Source organism: Mastigoproctus giganteus, chromosome 5 (genome assembly GCF_048544385.1).
Source record: "Mastigoproctus giganteus isolate SK-2022 chromosome 5, ASM4854438v1, whole genome shotgun sequence".
NCBI classification, from domain to species: Eukaryota; Metazoa; Arthropoda; class Arachnida; order Uropygi; family Thelyphonidae; genus Mastigoproctus; species Mastigoproctus giganteus.
Genome location: NC_143579.1, coordinates 191,722,495 through 191,745,735, shown reverse-complemented (window position 1 = coordinate 191,745,735; position 23,241 = coordinate 191,722,495). Strand labels below are relative to the sequence as shown.

Sequence of the window (23,241 nt, the reverse complement as noted above, 5' to 3'; positions counted from 1 at the left end):
AATAGTATGACGTCACAATCATACTTCCTGCAGTAAGTATGACTGCAAATATCTGTCATATGACTGCAACAATACAAAGATTTGTCAACAATTTTTTTTTTTCATCTCACATTTTCGCATATGCAGCTGTTCGGGGCACGTAACATTCCGTTGTTAGGTACCCCAAACAGCTGCACATGTCGTTTCAACTAAGGTCGGGTACCTCAATTGATGCTGTTTTCAGAGAAAATTAGGTACATTGCAGTAGCAAGTATACGTCTCTTATTTTAGTTATCATAAATCCATTGTATATTGTCTTCCAGAAATTATGAAAATTTGTGGATGATCAATAAAATATTTACAACACAAAAGCTCTTTTATTTCATAATCAATATATGTAAATCAAAATATCTAAAAGAAATGCAAAGGATGTTTCACACAAACCATCTACCATGCATGCTCGGCAGATGCACGACTTTTTTATTCTTTTTTTTTTTACAACTAGGGAAATATAATGGATACATTTTTTCATGATAAAATTTTAATATTGCGACGAAATATTTCCCATATCACAAAACATTCCACAATATAAAAAAATATTACATAAAAAACAACTAGAAAAGGTACACAAAAATCTCAGATTACATGAAAAAAAATTATTACACAAATATTCAAGAAAAATTTATTCTAAAAATTGCTATATACAATTTACTTCTTTATTAATATTTGTTGTCGAGCTTTGCTCAATATCTGAGTGGTGATTACAGAGGAATGATTTGACATAACGATCCGGATCAAATTGAAGCAATGGTTTTCCATTTAGATGTATGGTCATCATAATCTGCAATGTGTTTAATTGGCAACATTATTCATTCATTCACACAATATTATTCATTGTGCTGAAAGCTCGCTCAGCTTCAGCACTGCTAATTGCAATGGTTTCAAAGATATTTCTGGCTTTCTTAATTGAAAAGGGAATTTCACTCAATTTTAAAGATAAACTGCCTTCGACAAAATCTCTGAAATCATTAATTTTTATTTCATATTTTATCAGAAAACAAATTTCTTATTTGGTTTTCATCATCTTGCCACTGAGACGAAAGTTCTTTCATATTCCACAATTTCCGGTAGCATATGTTTAAAATTTCTTTCAATGGTATGATTATTTTCTTTATTTAATTTAAAATCACTCTGTTGCATTAATAACTTATCCTTTAAGGATAAAACAATGCATTTAATAACTTGTCACAAGGTAATTTTTTAAATGTGTTCTTACTTTCGATTCCTTCAAATTCTTTCCACTTCAACATGCACTAAATTTTAGCTTCATAATTTCTTTCAGAATTTTTCAAATTATCAATAGCATTGATATTTCGAATAATTAATTTATCTGCTTTTACCATAGTGAATCTGTAAAGCTTCTGAAAGATAAGAGAGCTCCTGCAGGATGTCGATCATTAGTGCTAAATTGTTAAGAAATTCCAGATTTAAAAGTCGATTTAATCCGGAATATTTAACTTCTGGTTTTAAATGTTTGCACAATGCAGGATAATTTCCTTAACCTGCAATTACCATCCGCAAGCTACAAGCTGCTCATTATAGCCCGAACACACAACCGATCTTTATAGTTTCCACATCAAGTTATTTAGCAATAATCCTTAATTTGCACTGGTTTTTTGGAGATTAGTGATATAATGCATACAGTTTTTTTTTTTTTTTTTTTTAATTATTGCCTGCATGCAATTATATTTTAGAACATTTACTACACAGTGAAAGCCTCGACGAAATTTCAAAATCTGTCAACATTTCGTTTTTTTGTAAAGTTTATATAATATCTTAGTTGCCTCAATCCCCCCACTCCCCTCTACGTTGCTACTGTCACTAGTTCTTTGAATATTGTGCAAAATGTCGGAATCACACGGATATTCAGCTCATGGTCACAATAGCTAATGGAAACAATTGCAGGAGAAATTTACTGGAAGGTGTGGATTACTCACTTCTCCGAAAAACATATGACTTCTTGTGGGGTAAAGGGGAACCACAACACAGGTTGACCAGAGGCTATTATATCTATGTTGGGAATCTTCTTAATCCTCTGACACGTTGACTAGTGCCACTTCTCAGTATGTGACTGCATAGGTTTTAGGAACACCACTAACATTGTGATGTTAGTGGTGTTCCTTTCACCCTTAATTTGTGCTTTCTAATTGCCTAAAGACCAGAGGTGGGAACAATGCATACAAAGTTGTCTCTCATAATCTGGTGTTATATGGAAATTTTCTTCGTTCAACGGAAACTATTTTAAATATAATTACCAGGAGGAATTTTAAAAAATTCGCTATAAAGAAGTTGGTTAAACAAAGATCTGACTGTAATTAAATCAAAAATGAAGAAATTTTAAAATACATAATTGATTGATTGCACCATTAAAATGCTGGGGATGGGGTCCTGCTCACCCCACCGTAGTTTCGGCTCGAGATACTCAATAATTGCATTCAGGATTTCATTTGTAAAATAAATGATCGTCTCAACAATGGGCTCGCAGAGTTTCAAAAAAAATAACAATGGGCTTTTGTGAGCCCACTATAGCTCACCACTGGGGGGTGTATAGTTTGAATAAATTAAAGGAAAAACTAGACAAACCATTGCAGTAGGTGAAATTGGAAGCATTTTTTTTTTTTTTTTTAGTTTTGCTGATGCTGTATAAGCTTGTTTCCTTGCATCATTTGCCGCTACTAATATTAATACTAAATTATTAAAAATTTACTAAATTATAAGAATACTAATACTAATTTATTAAAATATTAAATACTAATATTTTAATAAATAATAAAATTTGTAAATAATACATTTTAAAATACAGTAAACCCTCGCTAGTCCTGATTAATTGGGTGGAGAGGTCATCTGGATTAACAATAATCCAGATTAGTGAAGCAAAAGATAGCCCTAAAAGACAAAAAAAAAAACTTAAAAGAGCACAAATAAATGAAAAATTTAATGATATAGGTAGTACTGATGAAAATAAATAAGAAAAATATCACTGTAGAGCCTTTATTTAAAAACTATAAAAAGACAATACATTTATCAGGTGGTGACGTTGGCATCGATCAATTGGTTTGCACACCAGCTCCACTTCATTGTTGCTGTAAATACCACTTAAACACAGCTTTTGGCTTTTTTAATGGCTGTCTATTTGATACATTGCTTTTGTCACTCCACACATCAAAATTTGAAACATATGCCTTTATAGATTTTTTTTGTTTTTTAATATATGACACAGTCTATTGGCCAGTACCAAATTGTTCAGCAGTTCCCCCCCCCCAGGAATGCCATTTTCAAGTTGTACTATCACTTTGAGTTTGTTATTGATAGTTAAAGTAACGTGTTTTCTTTTTATTCCAATTTCAATTATTTAGAACCCATAATTATATAAAATATGTTAACTTATGTACATATATACGTATAAAGAAGTATGCAAATGAAGCGATATAAGCAATAACATTTCTCCCGCTCAGAGTCAACTATGATACAGAACAACACACAAGAAAATGTAAAATATGTTCCATCTCTCTCTGTACAGTCAGAGTGACTCATAAGCCTTTCTAAATCCCATGTGTCTTTCAAAGTATACTCAACCATGAACAGAATTTTTCATATTTCAATCCGGATTAACTGTAACCAGATTAGTGAGAGTTTATTGCTTATTTTCTTTACTTTCTTAGAGAATGTCTTTGTGTATTAAGAAAAAAGAGCATTACCTAATTAATAAAAAAAAAAAAATTGGATCTTTCCAAAGGACACTCAAGCTCACTGATGTATGTAACATGGGAAACAGAAACTTGGCCATATTAAGCAATTTCCTATATGTTTTAGAATTAGTCCTTTGTTCTTAAGGTTAAAGGGATGCAGTAATTTTTGGGGAAAAGGAAATTGTTATAAAATACATTTAAATGTCTGTATGATGTGCCATATGTAGTGCCCAAAAAGAGGAAGGTAAGATATGGTGTTTTATATTTTTTGAGATTAAAGAAAAAAAGTGCACATCAAGTGAAACAAATTTATTCATCACTTAAGAATAACTATGTATGTGCATCATACTTCAATGCTGCCTCCCGTAATATAATTGGATAGTTCCATTCAACACAGATGCATTTTTTTATGTTTAGATTCAAAAATTTCTCTTCCACTTTCCTTTCTCAGTTATCACAAAATCATTTAGCTCACCATTAGAGTTAGCATTAGCATTAGCAGGGGCATAGGATGCAAGAAAGCAAGCTTATATAATGTCAGCCAAAAAAAAAAATACCTTCCCATTTCATCCAACCATTCACTACAAATGTTTGCATAGTTCAGCCTTGAATTTATTTAAGCTGTCAACTTCTGCAGTGACAGATGGAGGTTTGTTCCAGCAATCAGCCACCCATTGGCTAATAGCAAATTTTGCCCTCAAGTGTGAACTCTAAGCAAGAGGAAGAATCCCATGAGCATTGTGTTCGCTCAAGCCATTTAAGGCCTTATACACCTCAATCAGATTACTTTGCAGGTGCCTATTCTACAGACGCTACAATTTTCCAAACTTAGGCCTTTCTTGGTAATAGTAACCCTTTGTTCCACTCACTAGTCTCATTGCCCTTCTCTGTACTTGTTTTAGCAGTGCTACATCATTTCCTAAAATGAGGCCTCCAGATCGGTATGCAGTACTCAAGGTGTGTGCCTGACCATTGCCTTATACAAGAGGATAATCATCTCCTTATCCCTGTTAGCAAAATTCCTATATATCATTGACAAGACTCCATGAGCTACTCTTGTGGCCTGTCTGCACTGCTGGAAAACATCATATCTGACTACACAATTATCCCAGTTCTTTTTCATTCTCCACTATCCTGAGTGTCATGCAGTTGGTATTTTACTCTGCGGTTACTGTTACCCATATTCAGTACTTTGCATTTGTCAATATTAAACTTCAGTTGCCACCTCTCAGCCCATTTGCTCAACTTTCTAGATCCTGTTACAATAGCGTACCATCCTTGCTGTTATTATCAATCCTACAAACCTTCGTATCATCTGCAAACTTAGACTTTAAGCCTCATATATACCTTCATCAATATTATTGATAAATACAGAAAACAACAATGGGCCCAACACGGACTGCTGGGGGACTCCACTAATAACACTAGTCCACAAAGAGCAGTGTCCATTGATTACCACTTTATCCATAGCAGCAACTTGCCATTAATGCCATACTGCTCCAACTTGTACAGTAGCCTTCCATGTGTAATAGTATCAAAAGTTTTTCTAAAATCCAAATTATTTTTTGCATCCAGTTCCTTTGTGACCACATCATAGTATCCGATCAAATTGGTCAGACAAGATTTTCCCTTAACAAACCCATGCAGTGTCTGAACTATAATTGCAGTCTTGTCTAGATGATCCTGCAGTGCTTCTTTAACCAGTGACTTCATTATTTTCCCCGGAACAGAAGTTAAACTAACAGGCCTGTAATTACTCTTGTTATCTTTCGATCCCCCTTTGTGAATTGGGATACATTTGCACATCTTCAGTCCATGGGGACCTCCCTGAGTTCAAAGATGCCCTCATAATCATGGCTAAAGGCCTGCTTACTCCCTTTTCCACCTCCTTTAATATAACTGGATTGATCCCATCCACCCTGGGATGGATGGAATCAATCCAGTTATATTAAAAGGGTGCTTTCCTTATGTTTGACTTCAACAATTTCTCCTCCACTTTGCTCTGTTATTAGAAAATCATTGAACTCCTTGTCAGAGTTTGATAAACTTCTGGCTTCCACTTTCCTACAGAATTCCTCATGTGTGAATGTAGCTGCAAAATACTCATTCCGTTTATCAGCCTCCTGAGCAGAATCATCAACAATCGAACCATTGACATCAAGTGGACCAATCCGATTCATCCCCTTCCTTCTATTGTTTACATAAGTAAAGAAGTCTTTACTGTTTAGGGATGCCAGAAGGTTGGTAAACTTCTGGCATCCCTTTCCCAAAATAATTCCTCTTGCATGAATGAAGATGAAAAATACCTATTCAATTTGTCAGCAACTTGAGCAGGGTCATGAATAGTTAGCCTATTGGCATGAAGTAGCCCAATGTGATTCAGTCCCTTCCTTCTATTAATATAAGCCTAGAAGTCTTTGCTGCTGTTCTTTGCATTCTTCATCACAGACATCCCATAATCTGCCTTAGCTTGCTTAGTCACATTTGTGACTTCATTAGAATAGTTTATATCTATGATAAGCTATGATATCACCTGATAATTTATCTGCATCCATTCACCTGTCTCAGTAGTTCATTTGACATCCATTTTGGTCTAAGCCTTGAACAGTATTTCTTTGTTGGTATGAAAAGCCTAGTAGCTTCTATGATTACTTCCCTGAATGCTTCCCATTTAGAATTTTCTAGTAGTAACATCATAAGTTGGTCCCACTGCATAGAACTTAAAAAATGTCTGAGACCACTGTAGTCACCCTTACAAAGACAGAAGCCTTTCCATTTACCCTTGACAGTAATTTTGTCTTTAATTAAATTCCACATTGCTGCCACCCAGTGAGTCCTTTACCTGCAGATTCTTAATGCATGAAGAATCACTGCTGATAACAGATCAAGATTATTGCTTCCTCTTGTTGCCTTTCTAACATGCTTCTGTAGAAAACAGTCATCCAATAAATTCAAAAATGTCTTGCTAGTGTGTGTGTAACCATCCTACAAATTTCAGTCAAAATCTGGAAAGTTGAAATCCCCCATTATAAGACATTTTGCTGATTTGCTGGCCCACCCTATTTCTCTGTATAGTTGTTTAGCATACTCTTCTCAGTCATTAGCTGTAGTACACTCCTACTCTCATTTGTTTTTCCAGTGCTTATGTCACACCAACCTGACTCAGTATTGCACTGATCACCCCAATCAGCTGGATGAATTGCCTTAGGTTTAATATGCTTCTTAATAACCTCCTCCCATCCCATCTATCTTTCCTGTATACATTGTACTTCCCATTTTCAAATTCAGCATCGTTCAATTTGAATATGGGGAGTACCATGAGTACGACACCTTGCTGTCCAGGCTGCTGCATGTTCCAATAGAAGCAATGCAAGAATAACTTTTACCTCTGCCTGCATTTCTAGTTAACTGATTAGTCTGTGTATGTCCCCCCTCAAGTTAGTAATTGTTTTGCCCCTAGCCTATCACTGCCTCGATAGCATCACCAAATATCCTTGCACTCTTTCTATTTAAAGGTATCCCATCTGTGTAAAAACAGTCTCTCCTGTTAACAAGCATAGAAAAATTCTACAAAAATTCTTGTAGCAAATTCTACATAAATAATAGTCTTCTCCTATGGTGAAGCATTACTTATTCGAGGTAGTGCAATATCATGGCAACTCATTGTGAAGGTATTCACAATATGAGATATACTTAATGATGCCAATTAATAACTACTAAGGTCATTGGCAGAAATGATGCAATTGCACTAACTCGTACTCTAGTTAACTCTTTACGTAACCTGAGGCTTTAGCCCTAAACTATTCTGTAATCTAAATTACTCCACACCATCAGGCGTCTCTCATATTGTGGAGTTATACTTCGCAACGGGGTTGTCATCATTGCAACACCAGGGTACCAGCCCACCCACTGATGAGGAGCCAATAAGCCCCGAAACAGTGCTGTGTGGTTGATGGTATCCACTGAGAATAAGTAACAGTAGTCTACTCCTATGGTGAACCATTACTTATTTGAGGTAGTGCAATATAATGGCAACTCATTGTGAAGGTATTCACAATATGAGATACACTGTGCTGCCACTTTATTAGGTACACCTACCTAGCTGTGTGTTGAGCTTCCTTTAGCCTTTAAAATAGCCTGAATTCGTCTAGGCATGGATTGAACAAGGTGCTGAAAACATTGTGCAGGAATGGAGTACCATGCAAACATGAGTGTGTCATGCAGTTCCTTGAGATTCAATGGAGGTGTAGGCCTCCAGTGAACAGCCCTTTCCAGCTCATCCCAAAGATGTTCAATAGGATTGAGATCCAGGGACTGAGCAGGCCACTGCAGCAAAGAAAAGTCATTGTCATGTTCCTGGAACCATTCCATAGTGATTTGGGCTTGTGCACTGGCGCATTATCCTGCTGGAAGTAACCATCTGGCTGAGGATAAACTTTCAACATGAACGGATGCACTTGGTCAGCAACAATGTTTAGGTACGATGTGGCATTCAGACATGAATCTATGGGTATCAATGGACCCAACGCGTGCCAAGAAAACATTCCCCACACCATAACACTGCCACCACCACCTTGCACAGTAGTCATCAGACATGACGGGTTCATGGATTCATGTTGTTTTCGTCAAATTCTGAGCCTTCCATCAACATGATGCACCAGGAAGATCCTCGATAGTCCAGTGCTGGTGTTGCTGTGCCCACAGGAGGGTTGCTCTCTTGTTCTTCATTGATAACAAAGGTACATGATGTGGCCGTCGACTGTTGTAGCTCGTTCACAACAAAGTGCGACTAGTGGTCCGTTGTGATATTTTGTTCTGCACATCAAGGTTGTATTCTGATGTGATGTGCGACATTGTGGCCCGTCTGTTTGCTTGCACAATTCTAGCCATCCTCCTCTGACCCCTCTCATCGACAAGCAATTTTCTTCCACAGGAGTGCCGCTGAGAGGATGTTTTCTGTTCATTGCAGAGTTCATTGTTGGGATAGCAGAGACGTAGTGTCACAAAGATATAAGGAATGCAGAACTGGAATTTGGGGAGTACAATGTGTACAGAAAGGATAGACAGGACAGAAAGGGAGGGGGTGTTATGCTGTTAATTAAGAAAAACATAAATCAAAGGAAGTGCATCCAGTTGATGATATAGATGAACAGTGCACTGTTGAGTCAGTTTGGTGTGACATAAGCACTGCGAAAGCAAAAATAAGAGTAGGAGTGTGTTATAGGCCTAATGACTTGAATGAGTACAATGAACAATTGTACAGAGAAATTGAGTGGGCCAGTAAATCAGAATGTCTTATAATGGGGGATTTTAACTTCCCAGATATTGACTGGAACTTGTGGGTTGGTCACTCACACACTAGTCAGACTTTTGTGGATTTATTGGATGATTGTTTTCTGCAGCAGCATGTTCGAGAGGCAACCAGAGAAAGTAACACTCTTGATCTGGTTATCAGCAGTGATCATTCGTGTATTAAGAATTTGCAGATAAAGGAACCACTAGGTGGCAGTGATCACAGTGTGCTGAAGTGGGATTTACTCAAAGAGGTAACTACCATCAGGGGTAAAGGAAAGGATTTTTGCTTCCGTAAAGGGGAGTACAGTGGTCTCAGACAGTTTTTAAATTCTGTACATTGGGATCAACTGACGATGTTACCAACAGTAAATTCTAAGTGGGAAGCATTCAAGGAATTAATCGTGGAAGCTACTAGACTTTTCATACCGATTAAGAAATATTGTTCAAGGTTTAGGCCTAAATGGTTATCAAATGAACTAATGAGACTCGTGACAGAGAAGAAAAATGCATGGGATGCATATAAATTATCAGGCGACGCAGAAGCCTGTGGCAGATATAAGCTAGTCTGTAATCAGGTCACAACGGAGGGTCGGCAGGCGAAGGCGGGTTACGAGAAATCTTTGGCAAAAGATGCTAAGAAAAACAGCAAGGATTTCTTTACTTATATAAACTCTAAAAGGAAGGGGATGAATATGATTGGTCCACTTGACATCGATGGTTCGACTGTTGGTGATCCTGCTCAGATAGCAAACAAACTGAATGAGTATTTTGCATCTACATTCACACGTGAGGAATTATTACAGTTTGAAAATGGAAGGTTATCAAATTGTAGCAGTGTGCTTAATGATTTTGTAATAACTGAGAGCAAAGTGGAGGAGAAATTGTTGAAGTTAAACATAAGAAAGGCACCTGGGGTGGATGCGATCTATCCAGTTATTTTAAAGGAGGCGGCAAAGCAACTAAGCAAACCCTTAGCCATAATTATGAGAGCATCCTTGAACTCAGGGGAGGTTCCCACTGACTGGAGATGTGCAAATGTATCCCCAATTCACAAAGGTGGATCGAAGGGTGACACGGGTAGAAGTAACCCCAGAGAAACGTACCAACTGTGTGGTACTACACTTAAGGTGGTAGAAAATGAAAAAGACCTGGGAGTAATTGTGCAGTCAGATATGAAGTTTTCTGAGCAATGCAGACAGGCTGCTAGGGCAGGTCATGGGGCTTTGTCAATGATATATAGGAATTTTGCTAGCAGGGAAAAGGAGGTGATTGTCCCTCTGTATAAGGCAATGGTCAGGCCACGCCTTGAGTACTGCGTACAGGTCTGGAGGCCTCATTTTAGGAAGGATGTAGATTTGCTTGAGCGTGTACAGAGAAGAGCAACACGATTGGTGAGGGGAATGAAGGGATCCTCTTACCAAGAGAGGCTTAAGTTCTGCAAATTGCAGTGGCTGGAGACTAGGCACCTGCGCGGTGATCTGATTGAGGTCTATAAGGCCTTGAATGGGTTGAGCACGCTGAATTCTGATGGGATCCTTCTACTTGTTCAGATTACGAACCTACGGGGACATAAGTTCAAATTAAGAAAGGACAGATGTAGAATAGATGTGCGGAAATTTGCCTTTAGCCAGCGGGTGGTTAATTGCTGGAACAAACTTCCATCTGTCGTTGTGGAAGTTGATAGGTTAAATAAATTTAAGGAGGAACTGGACAGGCATTTGGAGGGAATGGTGTGATTTTTTTTTTTTTTTTTTGGCTGATGCTGCATAAACTCTTACACTTGCTTTCTTGCATCACGTGCCACTACTACTACTACTACTACTATTGCACCATTCTCGATACATCCTTGAAAGTGTGGTGCATGAAAGTTCAAGAGAACTGCCATTTCAGAGAAGCTTTGTCCAGCACCTCTTGCACCTACTACCATGCCACGTTCAAAGTCCGTTAGATCACTTCATTTCCCCATTCTTGCTACAGTTTGTACACATAACTGATACTAGAAAGGTTGTTCTGCTGTATTTATATCCACAACTGTGGTCATGTGACTTGCAACGTTGTGGGACGAGCCATTTGTGTGCACAGCAGGGGTGTACCTAATAAAGTGGCAGCATAGTGTATATTTAATGATGCCAATTATTAATTACTAAAGTAGTTAGCTACGAACAAAAATGATGCAGTTGCACTAACTTGTATACTAGTTAGTTCTTTACATAACCTAGGCTTTAGCCCTAAACCATTCTGTTATGTTATTATTATGTTATTATTTGGTTTTTAGGAGCATTAGCAACTAAGGCCATATTGCTCCGGGATATGCGGTGGTCATTCCCTGACCTTTCCGCATCCTCCGTATTTGGTGGTGACGGGCTTGAACCCCGGTCTCATCAAGAAGCGTGTGCTACGCACTGCTGCTCCTTCCCACCTGGCTACGGAGGCGCCTACCATTCTGTAATCTGTTCATTATTATTATAACATCTGGGCATCCACGTGTCATAATAATAATGCCTAACATATAATCTTCGGTTTGTCTTAAAATTCAGCTGCATAGTAATGATGCAGTTGTACTAATAATGTAATTGATGAGATAAACTGTGTATTAATGATGCAGTTGCATTTGTTTGATGCTTACTGCTCTAGTAATTAAATTAACAAAATATTATTACAATATTAAGCAGATACCAAAAATTTACCAACAACTGAACTTAAGCATTTAAACAGACAAATAATAAAAAGAATAAGTTTACCAGAATATTTACTTTTGTAGTATTTTTTTATTTATTATGTGATTTTAATTTGATATTTAAAATACAGCAAAAATTACTACTCCTGCTTTCTAGATAAGGGCAGCAGAATGGATTTGAACAAAATTAAATTTATAGTTATTTTAAAATAATTCTGAGTGATATTCATTAGAACAAAATGATTCATCTTCCTCAAAAAGTTTATCTAGTAGAGTGCCTATTTTCAATAAATTAATAATTTTATTCTATAATTTCTCTATTCATCTTTTACAGAGCTTAGCTATGATGAGATGGTTGCCCAATGCATACTGTTTTTTCTTGCGGGGTATGACACCACAGGCACAACACTCTCATGTGCTGCTTACAATTTGGCTTTGAATCCTAAATGCCAGGAGAAGTTGATACAAGAAATAGATAATGCTGTGAAAGAACATGTAAGTATATGATTTGTAACTGTTAGGAAATTAATGTATCATACAAGAAAGAATTAAAATATTTTTTGTGTAACAGGCAAGCATAGTGGAATTACATTTACAAAGCATTACTGTATTTGCACTTACTGATATAAGATTTTAGTAGCTTAGTCAGTAATAACTTGTTTCTGACAAATGAAAATGTCATACTATGATCTTGTTGCTAATGTTGGAGAAACTTTTTTTTCTAGGATTTCCACTCATTGTCAAATGAATCAGTTCCATACAAATGTCATAGGTTCTCCACCAGAAATCTTTTTCATCCTCAGAAAATGGAGAACAAATTCAATGTGATGACTTATCAAATCATGTCATTATTTTCCTTAATACTAATCCAAAGAAACTACTTGGATACTGTTACACAATTTACCCCAACATGCATTCTTTTTAAATGTTATCTCTTAATATTAAAAGTTTCTTATGCTATTTTAAATTTAGAATTCATATTCTTAATATAAGAATTGCTCAAATGATACAGACTTTTTAGGAATAAATAGTTTGGATATGCATGGTATGAATGATTTGTATTTACAAGAAAGATAGCAGTGCCCTCTAAAGAGATAACAGTTACCCCCAGGTATTTTTCATCTTCCATCTCCCTGAGTGTAGTAATACATAGTTGGTATGTTTCTCTTAGGTTACTGCTACCCATATGCAGTACTTTGCATTTGTCAATGTTAAACTTCAGTTGCCACTTCTTAGCCCATCTGTCTAACCTTTCTAGATCCTGTTGCAGTAACTTACTGTCTTTACTATCATTAACAACCCTGCCAAACTTTGTATCGTCTGAAAACTTGGACATTTAGCCTGATATACTTTCATCAATATCATTGATAAATACAGAAAACAACAATGGACCCAACACAAACCACTGGGGTACTCCACTAATAACACTAGTCCACAAAGAGCAATGTCCATTGATTACCACTCTGTCTTCTCCCACTCAACCATCCCTTTATCCATAGCAGCAACATGCCGTTAATACCATACAGCTCCAACTTGTACAGTAGTCTTCCATGTGTAACAGTATCAGAAGCTTTCCTAAAATCCAAGCATATGATGTCAAAATTAATTTTTGCATCCAGTTCCACTGTGACCACATCATATAATTAGATCAAATAGGTCAGACAAGACTTTCCCTTAACAAACCCATGCAGTGTCTGAACTATAATTGCAGTCTTGTCTAGATGATCCTGCAGTGCTTCTTTAACCAATGACTCCATTATTTTCCCCTGAACAGAAGTTAAGCTAACAGGCTTGTAATACTCTTGTCACCTTTCGATCTCCCTTTGTGAATTGGGATATATTTGCAGATCTCCAGTCCATGTGGCCACCACTGAGTCCAAAGGTGCCCTCATAGTCGTAGCTAAGGGCCTGCTTACTTCTTTTTCTGCCTCCTTTAATATAACTGGATTGATCCCATCCACCCCAGGTGCCTTCCTTATGTTTAAGTTCAACAATTTCTCCTCCACTTTGCTCTCAGTTATTAGAAAATCATTTAATCTCCCTGTCAGAGATTGATAAGCTTCTGGATTCCACTGCCCTACAGAATTCCTCATGTGTGAATGCAGATGCAAAATATTCAGTCAGTTTGTCAGCCACCTGAGCAGAATCATCAACAACCGAACCGTCGATATCAAGTGGACGTATCTAATTCATCCCCGTCCTTCTAGAGTTGACATAATTAAAGAAGTCTTTGTTGTTTTTCTTTGTATCCTTTGCCAAGGATTTCTCGTAATCAGCCTTCGCATGCCTAACCTCCTTTGTGACTTGATTACAGACTAGCTTATATCTGCCATAGGCTTCTGTGTCACCTGATAATTTATATGTATCCCACGCAGTTTTCTTCTCTGCCACAAGACTCATTAGTTCATTTGACATCCATTTAGGCTAAATCTTGAACAATATTTCTTAGTTGGTATGAAAAGCCTAGTAGCTTCCAAGATTAATTCCTTGAAGGCTTCCCATTTAGAACTCGCTATTTTTAACATCATCAATTGATCCCACTGTACAGAATTTAAAAACTTTCTGAGACCACTGTAGTCACCTTTATGAAAACAAAAACCCTTCACTTTACCCTTAATTGTAGTTACATCTTTAATTAAATCCCACATCAGTACACTGTGATCACTGTCACCAAGTGGTTCCTTTATCTGTAAATTCTTAATGCATGAATAATCACTGCTCATAATCAGATCATGAGTATTGCTCCCTCTGGTTGTCCCTCAAACATGTTGCTGTAGAAACAATCCTCCAATAAATCCACAAAAGTCTTGCTAGCGTGCAAGTGACCAACCTACTAGTTCAGGTCAAATATCTGGAAAGCTAAAATCACCCATTACTGGCCCACTATTTCTCTGCACAATTGTTCATTGTACTCCTCAGAATCATTAGGCCTATAACACACTCCTACTTTCGTTTTCCTTTTCCTAGTGTTTATGTCACACCAAACTGACTCAACATTGTACTGTCCACTGATGTCAACTGGATGCACTTTGATTTTGTGTGTTTTTTAACTAACAGCATAACCCCTCCTCCTCCTCCCTTCCTGCCCTGTCTATCCTTTCCGTATTGTGCTCCCCAAAATTCCAATTCTACACTGCTTATATCTGTGTGAAACCATGTCTCTGATATCCCAACAATATCTGCCTTTGATGTTTTGATCAGCACTTCAAATTCATCAAACTTATTTACTATACTTCTAGCATTGGTGTACATGCAAGTATACATTCACCTGTTCTTACTCTTAGTTATCCTAACACTGCCCATGTATTTACTTGTTCCCTAATAACTCCCGGCAACTTGCTCTCTAGGCTGCTGCTCATTACAATAAAAGCAGTGTAAGAATCACTTTTGCATCTGCCTGCAGCTACTGTTAATCTTTTAATCTGTGAATCCCCCCAAGCTAGCAGTTTTCTGACCCACATAACACTGCCTTGATAGCATCACGCCCTTTCTATTTAAGTGTATCCCATTTCTGTAGAAGCAGTCTCTCCTGTTAGCAATCACAGACCACACTAAAAAAATTTCTATCCCACGAGCCTTGCACAATCTCTCCAGGGCCAAATCGATTGACAATGCTTTCATCATATACTCTCTCTTATCGTGTCTGGACAGAATTGCAGACACTCTCAAATTTAATTTTTTAAAGATGATATCTGCTCGATATCAGAAGTTTGCCTTTAGCCAGCATGTGGTTGATTGCTGGAACAAACTTCCATCTGTTATTGTCGAAAAAGGCCGCCGTAGCCTAGTGGTCAGGCACGAGGGTGCATAAGTACACGTGCCTTGAGTGACCGGGGTTCAAGCCCATGACTGCTGAATACGGCACTGTTTCTTGTATTCCGTATATCTTGTAAACTCCTCTGACCGTTTGGTCGTCCCGGAGTATAAACAGAAAATTTATTTTTTTAAATTGATAGCTTAAATAGATTCGAGGCAGACTAGACAAACGTTTGGAGCGAGTGGATGTGTGAGATTAGAAGATTTTTTTTTTGGCTGATGCTATATAAGCTTGCCTTCTTGCATCATATGCCTTTGCTAATGCTTTAAATCATCAACTTTTGCCCCTGGCAGACTTACCCTGGTCCTGTTCCACCTATCCTTTTTGCAAAATGTATTCCCCATCTCCCTTACAGTAGAGTCACCGACACATTAAGGATTTGTGTTCTTGCCAGGTAGAGAGATTGATGCTTTTCTCTTTTGGTGTAACAAATAAGTAGAGCAAAAAATAAAAAACACTGCTAAGATATGTCATTGTAACCTGTTGATGAGTTATCACTATGGTACATGTAAACATTTTCAATTTTTAACAGAAAGCTAAGTTTTTTAAAATTAACCTTAGGAAAAGATAAGTAAGGTTTCTAAGTTAATTTATTTCATGGATAAATAAAAAGGTCGGTAAATAATGTTCAGCTAGGCAGGGTTGCTGGTGACTACTTCCATCATAGCTTCAAAGTTCCTGTGATTTATTATGTCTGTACAAGATGGTATTCATGTGCTTTCTTAATGACAGCTGGACATTATTTATAATAAATTCTGTATATACCATTTTATTCAAGGACATGAATGTAAATATTTGAATGAAAACTGGTATTTTATGCCTTTGGACTTAGAACTATAGCCACAAACACATGAAAAGGCTTATGTAAAATAAATTTTAATTTTTTTTTTTTTTTTTGTTGTTAATGTTTTTATTTTGCTGATTCTTTTGTTTTTCAGGGTGATATTGACTACGAACTCATAAATAGCCTGAAATATTTGGAGTGTGTGATTTCGGAAACTCTTCGTCTTTTTCCTGCTGCTACAAGGTGAGCATACATGATATAGGATTTTAAGATTGCATTGCTTCTATGGGAATGAAAAATCAAATTCAACTGTGCTGCTATTTTCTGTTTACTTATAAGTATCTTGCATCCATTCATCATCATGGCAAAGATGCAATACCTAGGCCACATCCTGAAACTCTTAAGACTTCAGGGAATACAAGCAGAATTAACATAACATCATAAAATTTATGAAAAACTCATCGTCACCTTAAAGTCTTTATTCTCTCTATTCAGATTTTCTCCTCTGATCCTCATCGTCTGTCCCTTCCTGCTAAGTACCATTTGTTCTGTAACAGCATGTCTCCCATATCTTTTTTAACTACTTCCCTGTGCCTTCCTCAGTCTCTTCTGCACTGTTCTTCCACCCAGTTTAATATAATTCACCATAGTATGGAGACCGCACCTAAAGAAAGACATTGTGCTTCTTGAAAGGGTCCAGAGAGGTGAAATCGGCAAAAGGGTGTCCATATAAGGAAAGACTTCGAATATATGTTTCAGAGCTTGGAAATTAAGCACCTTAGAGGAGACGATTGAAGTGTTCAAAGCTCTGAGAGGCATGATTAAAATGAATGAAGACAAAATTTTCATGGTTATAAATGATTCTAGAACTAGGGGCCATAATTTCAAGTTATGGGGGAAGATGTTTAGACTGGATTGCAGGAAGTTTTATTTTAGCCAGCGAGTTATAAATTACTGGAATAAGTTACCTACATGGGTGGTAGAGGCATCCCATATATCCACCTGAAATAGGTGGGTATATGGGATGTGTTAGGGTAACTAGGAATAGGAGTAGGAGCATATATGCTTGCATGTATACCAATGCTAGAAGTATAGTAAATAAATTTGATGAATTTGAAGTGTTGCTCAAGACATCAAAGGCGGATATTGTTGGGATAGCAGAGACGTGGTGTCACACAGATATAAGGAATGCTGAACTGGAATTTGAGGAGGACAATGTGTACTGAAAGGATAGACAGGATAGAAAGGGAGGAGGTGTTATGCTGTTAATTAAGAAAAACATAAAATCAAAAGACGTGCATCCAGTTGATATAGATGAACAGTGCACTGTTGAGTCAGTTTGGTGTGACATAAGCACTGCGAAAGTAAAAAATTAGAGTAGGAGTGTGTTATAGGCCTAATGACTCGAATGAGTAAATGAACAATTGTACAGAGAAATAGAGTGGGCTAGTAAATCGGAATGTCTTATAGTGGGGGATTTTAACTTCCCAGATATTGACTGGAACTTGTGGGTTGGTCACTCACACACTAGTCAGACTTTTGTGGATTTATTGGATGATTGTTTTCTGCAGCAGCATGTTCAAGAAGCAACCAGAGAAAGTAATACTCTTGATCTGGTTATCAGCAGTGATCATTCGTGTATTAAGAATTTGCAGATAAAGGAACCACTAGGTGGCAGTGATCACAGTGTACTGATGTGGGATTTACTTAAAGGTTTAATTACCATCAGGGGTAAAGGAAAGGGTTTTTGCTTCCGTAAAGGTGAGTACAGTGGTCTCCGACAGTTTTTAAATTCTGTACAGTGGGATCAACTGACGATGTTACCAAGAGTAAATTCTAAGTGGGAAGCATTCAAGGAATTAATAGTGGAAACTACTAAAAGTTTCATACCTATTAAGAAATATTGTTCAAGGTTTAGGCCTAAATGGTTGTCAAATGAACTAATGAGACTCGTAACAGAGAAGAAAAATGCATGGGATGCATATAAATTATCAAGTAACTCAGAAGCCTATGACAGATATAAGTTAGTCTGTAATCAGGTCACAAAGGAGGTTAGGCAGGCGAAGGCAAATTACGAGAAATCCTTGGCAAAAGATACTAAGAAAAACAGCAAGGATTTCTTTACTTATATAAACTCTAAAAGGAAGGGGCTGAATCTTGATTGGTCCACTTGACATCGATGGTTTGACTGTTGATGATCCTGCTCAGATAGCAAACAAACTGAATGAGTATTTTGCATCTACATTCACACATGAGGAATTATTAAGGTTTGAAAATGGCAGAAGGTAATCAAATTGTAGCAGGATATTTAATGATTTTGTAATAACTGAAAGCAAAGTGGAGGAGAAATTGTTGAAGTTAAACATAAGAAAAGCACCTGGGGTGGATGGGATCTATCCAGTTATATTAAAGGAGGCGGCAAAGCAACTAAGCAAACCCTTAGCCATAATTATGAGGGCATCCTTGGACTCAGGGGAAGTTGCCACGGACTGGAGATGTGCAAATGTATCCCCAATTCACAAAGGATGATCGAAGGGTGACACGAGTAATTACAGACCAGTTAGTTTAACTTCTGTTCTGGGTAAAATAATGGAGTCACTGGTTCAAGATGCATTGCAGGATCATCTAGACAAGACTGCAGCAATAATTCAGACACAGCATGGGTTTGTTAAGGGAAAGTCTTGTCTGACAAATTTGATAGGATATTATGATGTGGTTACAGAGGAACTGGATGCAAAAAATAATTTTGATATCATATATTTGGATTTCAGGAAAGCTTTTGACACTGTTGCGCATGGAAGACTATTGTACAAATTGGAGCAGAATGGTATTAAGGGTAAGTTGCTACAATGGATAAAAGGATGGTTGAGTGGGAGAAGACAGAGGGTGGTAATCAATGGGTGCTGCTCTTCGTGGACTAATGTTATTAGTGGACTCCCACAGGGTTCGGTGTTAGGTCTACTGTTGTTTTGTATATTTATCAATGATATTGATGAAGGTATATCAGACTTAATGTCGAAGTTTGCAGATGATACAAAGGTTGGCAGGGTTGTTAATGACAGTAATGGCAGTGTGCTACTGCAACAGGATCTAGATAATTTGGGCAGATGGGCTAAGAAGTGGCAACTGAAGTTTAACCTTGAGAAATGCAAAGTACTGCATATGAGTAGAAGTAAACCCAGAGAAATGTACCAACTGTGTGGTACTACACTTAAGGTGGTAGAAAATGAAAAAGACCTGGAAGTAATTGTGCAGTCAGATATGAAGTTTTCTGAGCAATGCAGACAGGCTGCCAGGGCAGGTCATGGGGTTTTGTGAATGATATATAGGAATTTTGCTAGCAGGGAGAAGGAGGTGATTGTCCCTCTGTATAAGGCAATGGTGAGGCCACGCCTTGAGTACTGCTTACAGGTCTGGAGGCCTCATTTTAGGAAGGATGTAGATTTACTTGAGCGTGTACAGAGAAGGGCAACAAGATTGGTGAGGGGAACGAAGGGATCCTCTTACCAAGAGAGGCTTAAGTTCTGCAAATTGCAGTGGCTGGAGACTAGGCACCTGTGCGGTGATCTGATTGAGGTGTATAAGGCCTTGAATGGGTTGAGCACGCTGAATTCTGATGGGATCCTTCCACTTGTTCAGATTACGAACCTAAGGGGGCATAAATTCAAATTAAGAAAAGACAGATGTAGAATAGATGTGCGGAAATTTGCCTTTAGCCAGTGGGTGGTTAATTGCTGGAACAAACTTCCATCTGTCGTTGTGGATGTTGATAGGTTGAATAAATTTAAGGAGGAACTGGACAGGCATTTGGAGGGAATGGTGTGATTTTTTTTTTTTTTTTTTTTTTTAGCTGATGCTGCATAAGCTCATACACTTGCTTTGTTGCATCACATGCCACTACTACTACTACTACAGTTTGGAGAAATTCAGCTGGATAATTACCTACGGGAGGAGGGAAATGCATAGGTTGTCTATTTACTTTTCTCTTATTAATTATTATTTTTTTAATTTTCTTCTCATTATTAGTATTATTTTATTTTATTTATTTATTTATTTAATTTTTACTATTATATATTTTTTTTTGGCTGGTGCAGCATAAGCCATAGGCTTCCTTCCACCATGTGGCCATTGCTAATACTAATAATTCTATTTTTTAATACTCTTTGCTGGTGGTCTTGCAATATATCTGAACAATTTCAAACTGCATTTTTGCCACTTTTCCTTAACTGGAGTCACCCTACAGCCTTCTCTTATGAATTCTTTCCATATTCTATTCTGTCTTATACACTAGTCATCTATCTCAACACCTGCATCTCAAATATATACAGGGCCTGTTCAAAAGGTGTCTGGACTGGCTACAATATAGTAACAATAAGCATACTATACTTGCAGGGCGGATTACTTAATCCCCCTTCAAAACAGTGTTCTTCCAAGGTGATGAACTTCAATGATTTTCCCACTCTTCGAAGCACTTCTGGAAAGCCAATTTCAAGATCACCAAAAGCTGAGCCATTTTATTACTCTCTGATGTTATGACGTTATCATCAGATTGACATCATTTCAGGGTTGGTTTTTTTTTTTTTTAGTCTAAAACACAAAAAAGTAACATGGAATATTTGTCCACCACAAATATTCTGTGAAGCTGTGCTATTTTTTTTATAAACTCTCTTCAGTTTTTAAAAAATTTCATTAGTTGCATATTCAAACAAATTGGAAGAAACTTGCTGGCAGTGTTCACATTGTTCCTCTGTTAATAGCTGTAGCACAAACTTTATAGAAATGCACTTCATATTCAAAGGTTTTGTTAAAACAGAATGACATTATCTGACAGAGTTGCCGGTTTTTTCCGGCAATTTCCGAACAGTTAATTCAGGCATTTCATACCAGTGTTCACACTGGAGACATGATTTCATCATTTGTTGAAGTCAAGGGTTGTCCAGATTGCAGATCACTTTTGACAGACTCCATACCCTCTTTGCTATTTTGAGAAGGTCAAATAGCAGTCTTTAGCTGTTTTTCCATTTTTAAAGCAAAATTTAACATGAACACACACACACACACACGCACACACACATACATTGATTGTTCATTGCACTCCAACGTTTTGAAATATGCCAGATGTGAAAATGTCTTTGTTATTGGGTGAAAGTAACAGATTTCTATAAGCAAATGAATAGCTTACTGCATAGAAGCAAGGGTTAGACATGTCTAAACACATTATGCTTTATTGCAGTGCACCTTGAAAAGTGAGTATAATAAAGACAAAGAATGGGTTTGAATTTCAGGAAAGAAGATTATGATAACTTGAAGGTAGTACATATCATCTGAGGAGATGGATTCACAGAACAAATACATTAGAATTATGGTATACCTTTAAAGCTATAGTTGGAGAAGCCGTGAATGCATATATACCATTGAGAAAATACAGCACAAGGACGATTCTGGGATGGATTGAATAATGAACTAGCCAGGTTAATAGGGCAGAAAAAGATGACATGGAAAAAATAGTTTTCTTTTAAATAAATTGAAAACTAGTGTTTTGGTGATGCCATTTATTTTAAAGTGTTGCAAATGAATCACAGCCACCCTGTGATTCAACTTAGAATCTTACCCACAATCCCATGTTCCAGCTTATATAGTAAATTCTCATGAGGGACTAAGTCATGCTTTGCTAAAATCTAAATAGAAAATGTTGAAATTATTTCTTATATCCAGTTCAGGAGTAACTGTTGTCAAAATAGCTAACCAGGTTGGCTAAACATGATTTTTCCTTAACAGATTTGCATTTTGTATCCTTCAGAATTCCATTTCTATCTAAATGTCCCTGTACTGCATTCTTCATCATTGCCTCCATGAGTTTGCCTACTACTGAAGTCAGATGGACTGGCTTCCAGTTACCCACTTAGCTCTTAGAACCGCATTTGTGTGTTGGTGATACGTTGGCATTCCTCCGATCAAAGGAAATCTTTCCTGAACCCAACAATGTCTTCATAATTAACCTTATTGGTTCAGTGTGCTCTCTGGCTACCTTCTTCAAAATTACTGGGTACATGCTATAAACTCCTGCCTAAAGACAAAAAATGGGTTTTAATTTCAGGAAAGAAGATTATGACAACTTAAATGTAGTACATATCATCTGAGGCTCTTATCATCTGAGTTGATGGCATATAATCAGGTTCTGATATAGACGTCTGATTTTATATTTTATTATTTTTTCAGTACCTGTTCTGGAATACATTGTGCTACATTGCCAAAACTATCTAGGAACCCCCCCCCCACCACCACAGGGATTTAGGGAAGATGAATGTTCAGAGATGCCATAGGAACTAATATTAATACAAGGGTGATAATGTAGGAGTTGCATCATGTAAACCACACATCACATCATGCACAGCCCAACATAATGATGGACATAATTAAATGATTAATAATTGATTAAGAATATCATTCAGTTTTGAAATCAAAAACAAGAAAAGTTTAAAAGACAGTGGTGTCATTTCTTTCCTTTTTGTTTCCTCATTGTACAACTTCTCCTATTATGGCTGGGCAAAATTGCATCATTAATAATTTTACTTATCTTACAGCTTTCTAGCATGATGTGTTTTGCAACCAAGATTTCAGTTCTTTTTTTTTTTTTTTTTTTTTTTGCTTTGTGTCATTAGTTCCTCCATGGACATCCACCACACTCCTCTTAATTCCCCTAATAATGGTTAATAAGGTCATCAGTTTTTTTTTTTTTTTTTACTCTGGTTCACTTCCATCTGTTATTATTACTGGGAATATTCCCAGTTTCCTTGACAATCTAGTCTCCCACTAAGATTACTCCACTTGGAACCAAAGCAGTATGTGCCTGGTCATCCCCCTCATCAGGCCCAACTATTTCAGGAAGGCATCATTTAGCATGATGTTGGACACTTGAATAGCTAGAGAATCCAGGTTT

The 23,241-nt window shown here is 37.1% G+C and overlaps 1 protein-coding gene across 1 annotated transcript in view; it reads left to right on the top strand.

The window, feature by feature from the left end:
• Nucleotides 1-23,241, top strand: part of LOC150085957 (cytochrome P450 3A8-like) — a 170,193-nt gene that overhangs the window by 124,684 nt on the left and 22,268 nt on the right. The window contains exons 10-11 of the mRNA XM_090374754.1: nucleotides 12,035-12,195; nucleotides 16,456-16,544. Coding sequence (XP_090230880.1) covers nucleotides 12,035-12,195; nucleotides 16,456-16,544 — 250 coding nt within the window. The remainder of the gene's footprint in view (nucleotides 1-12,034; nucleotides 12,196-16,455; nucleotides 16,545-23,241) is intronic.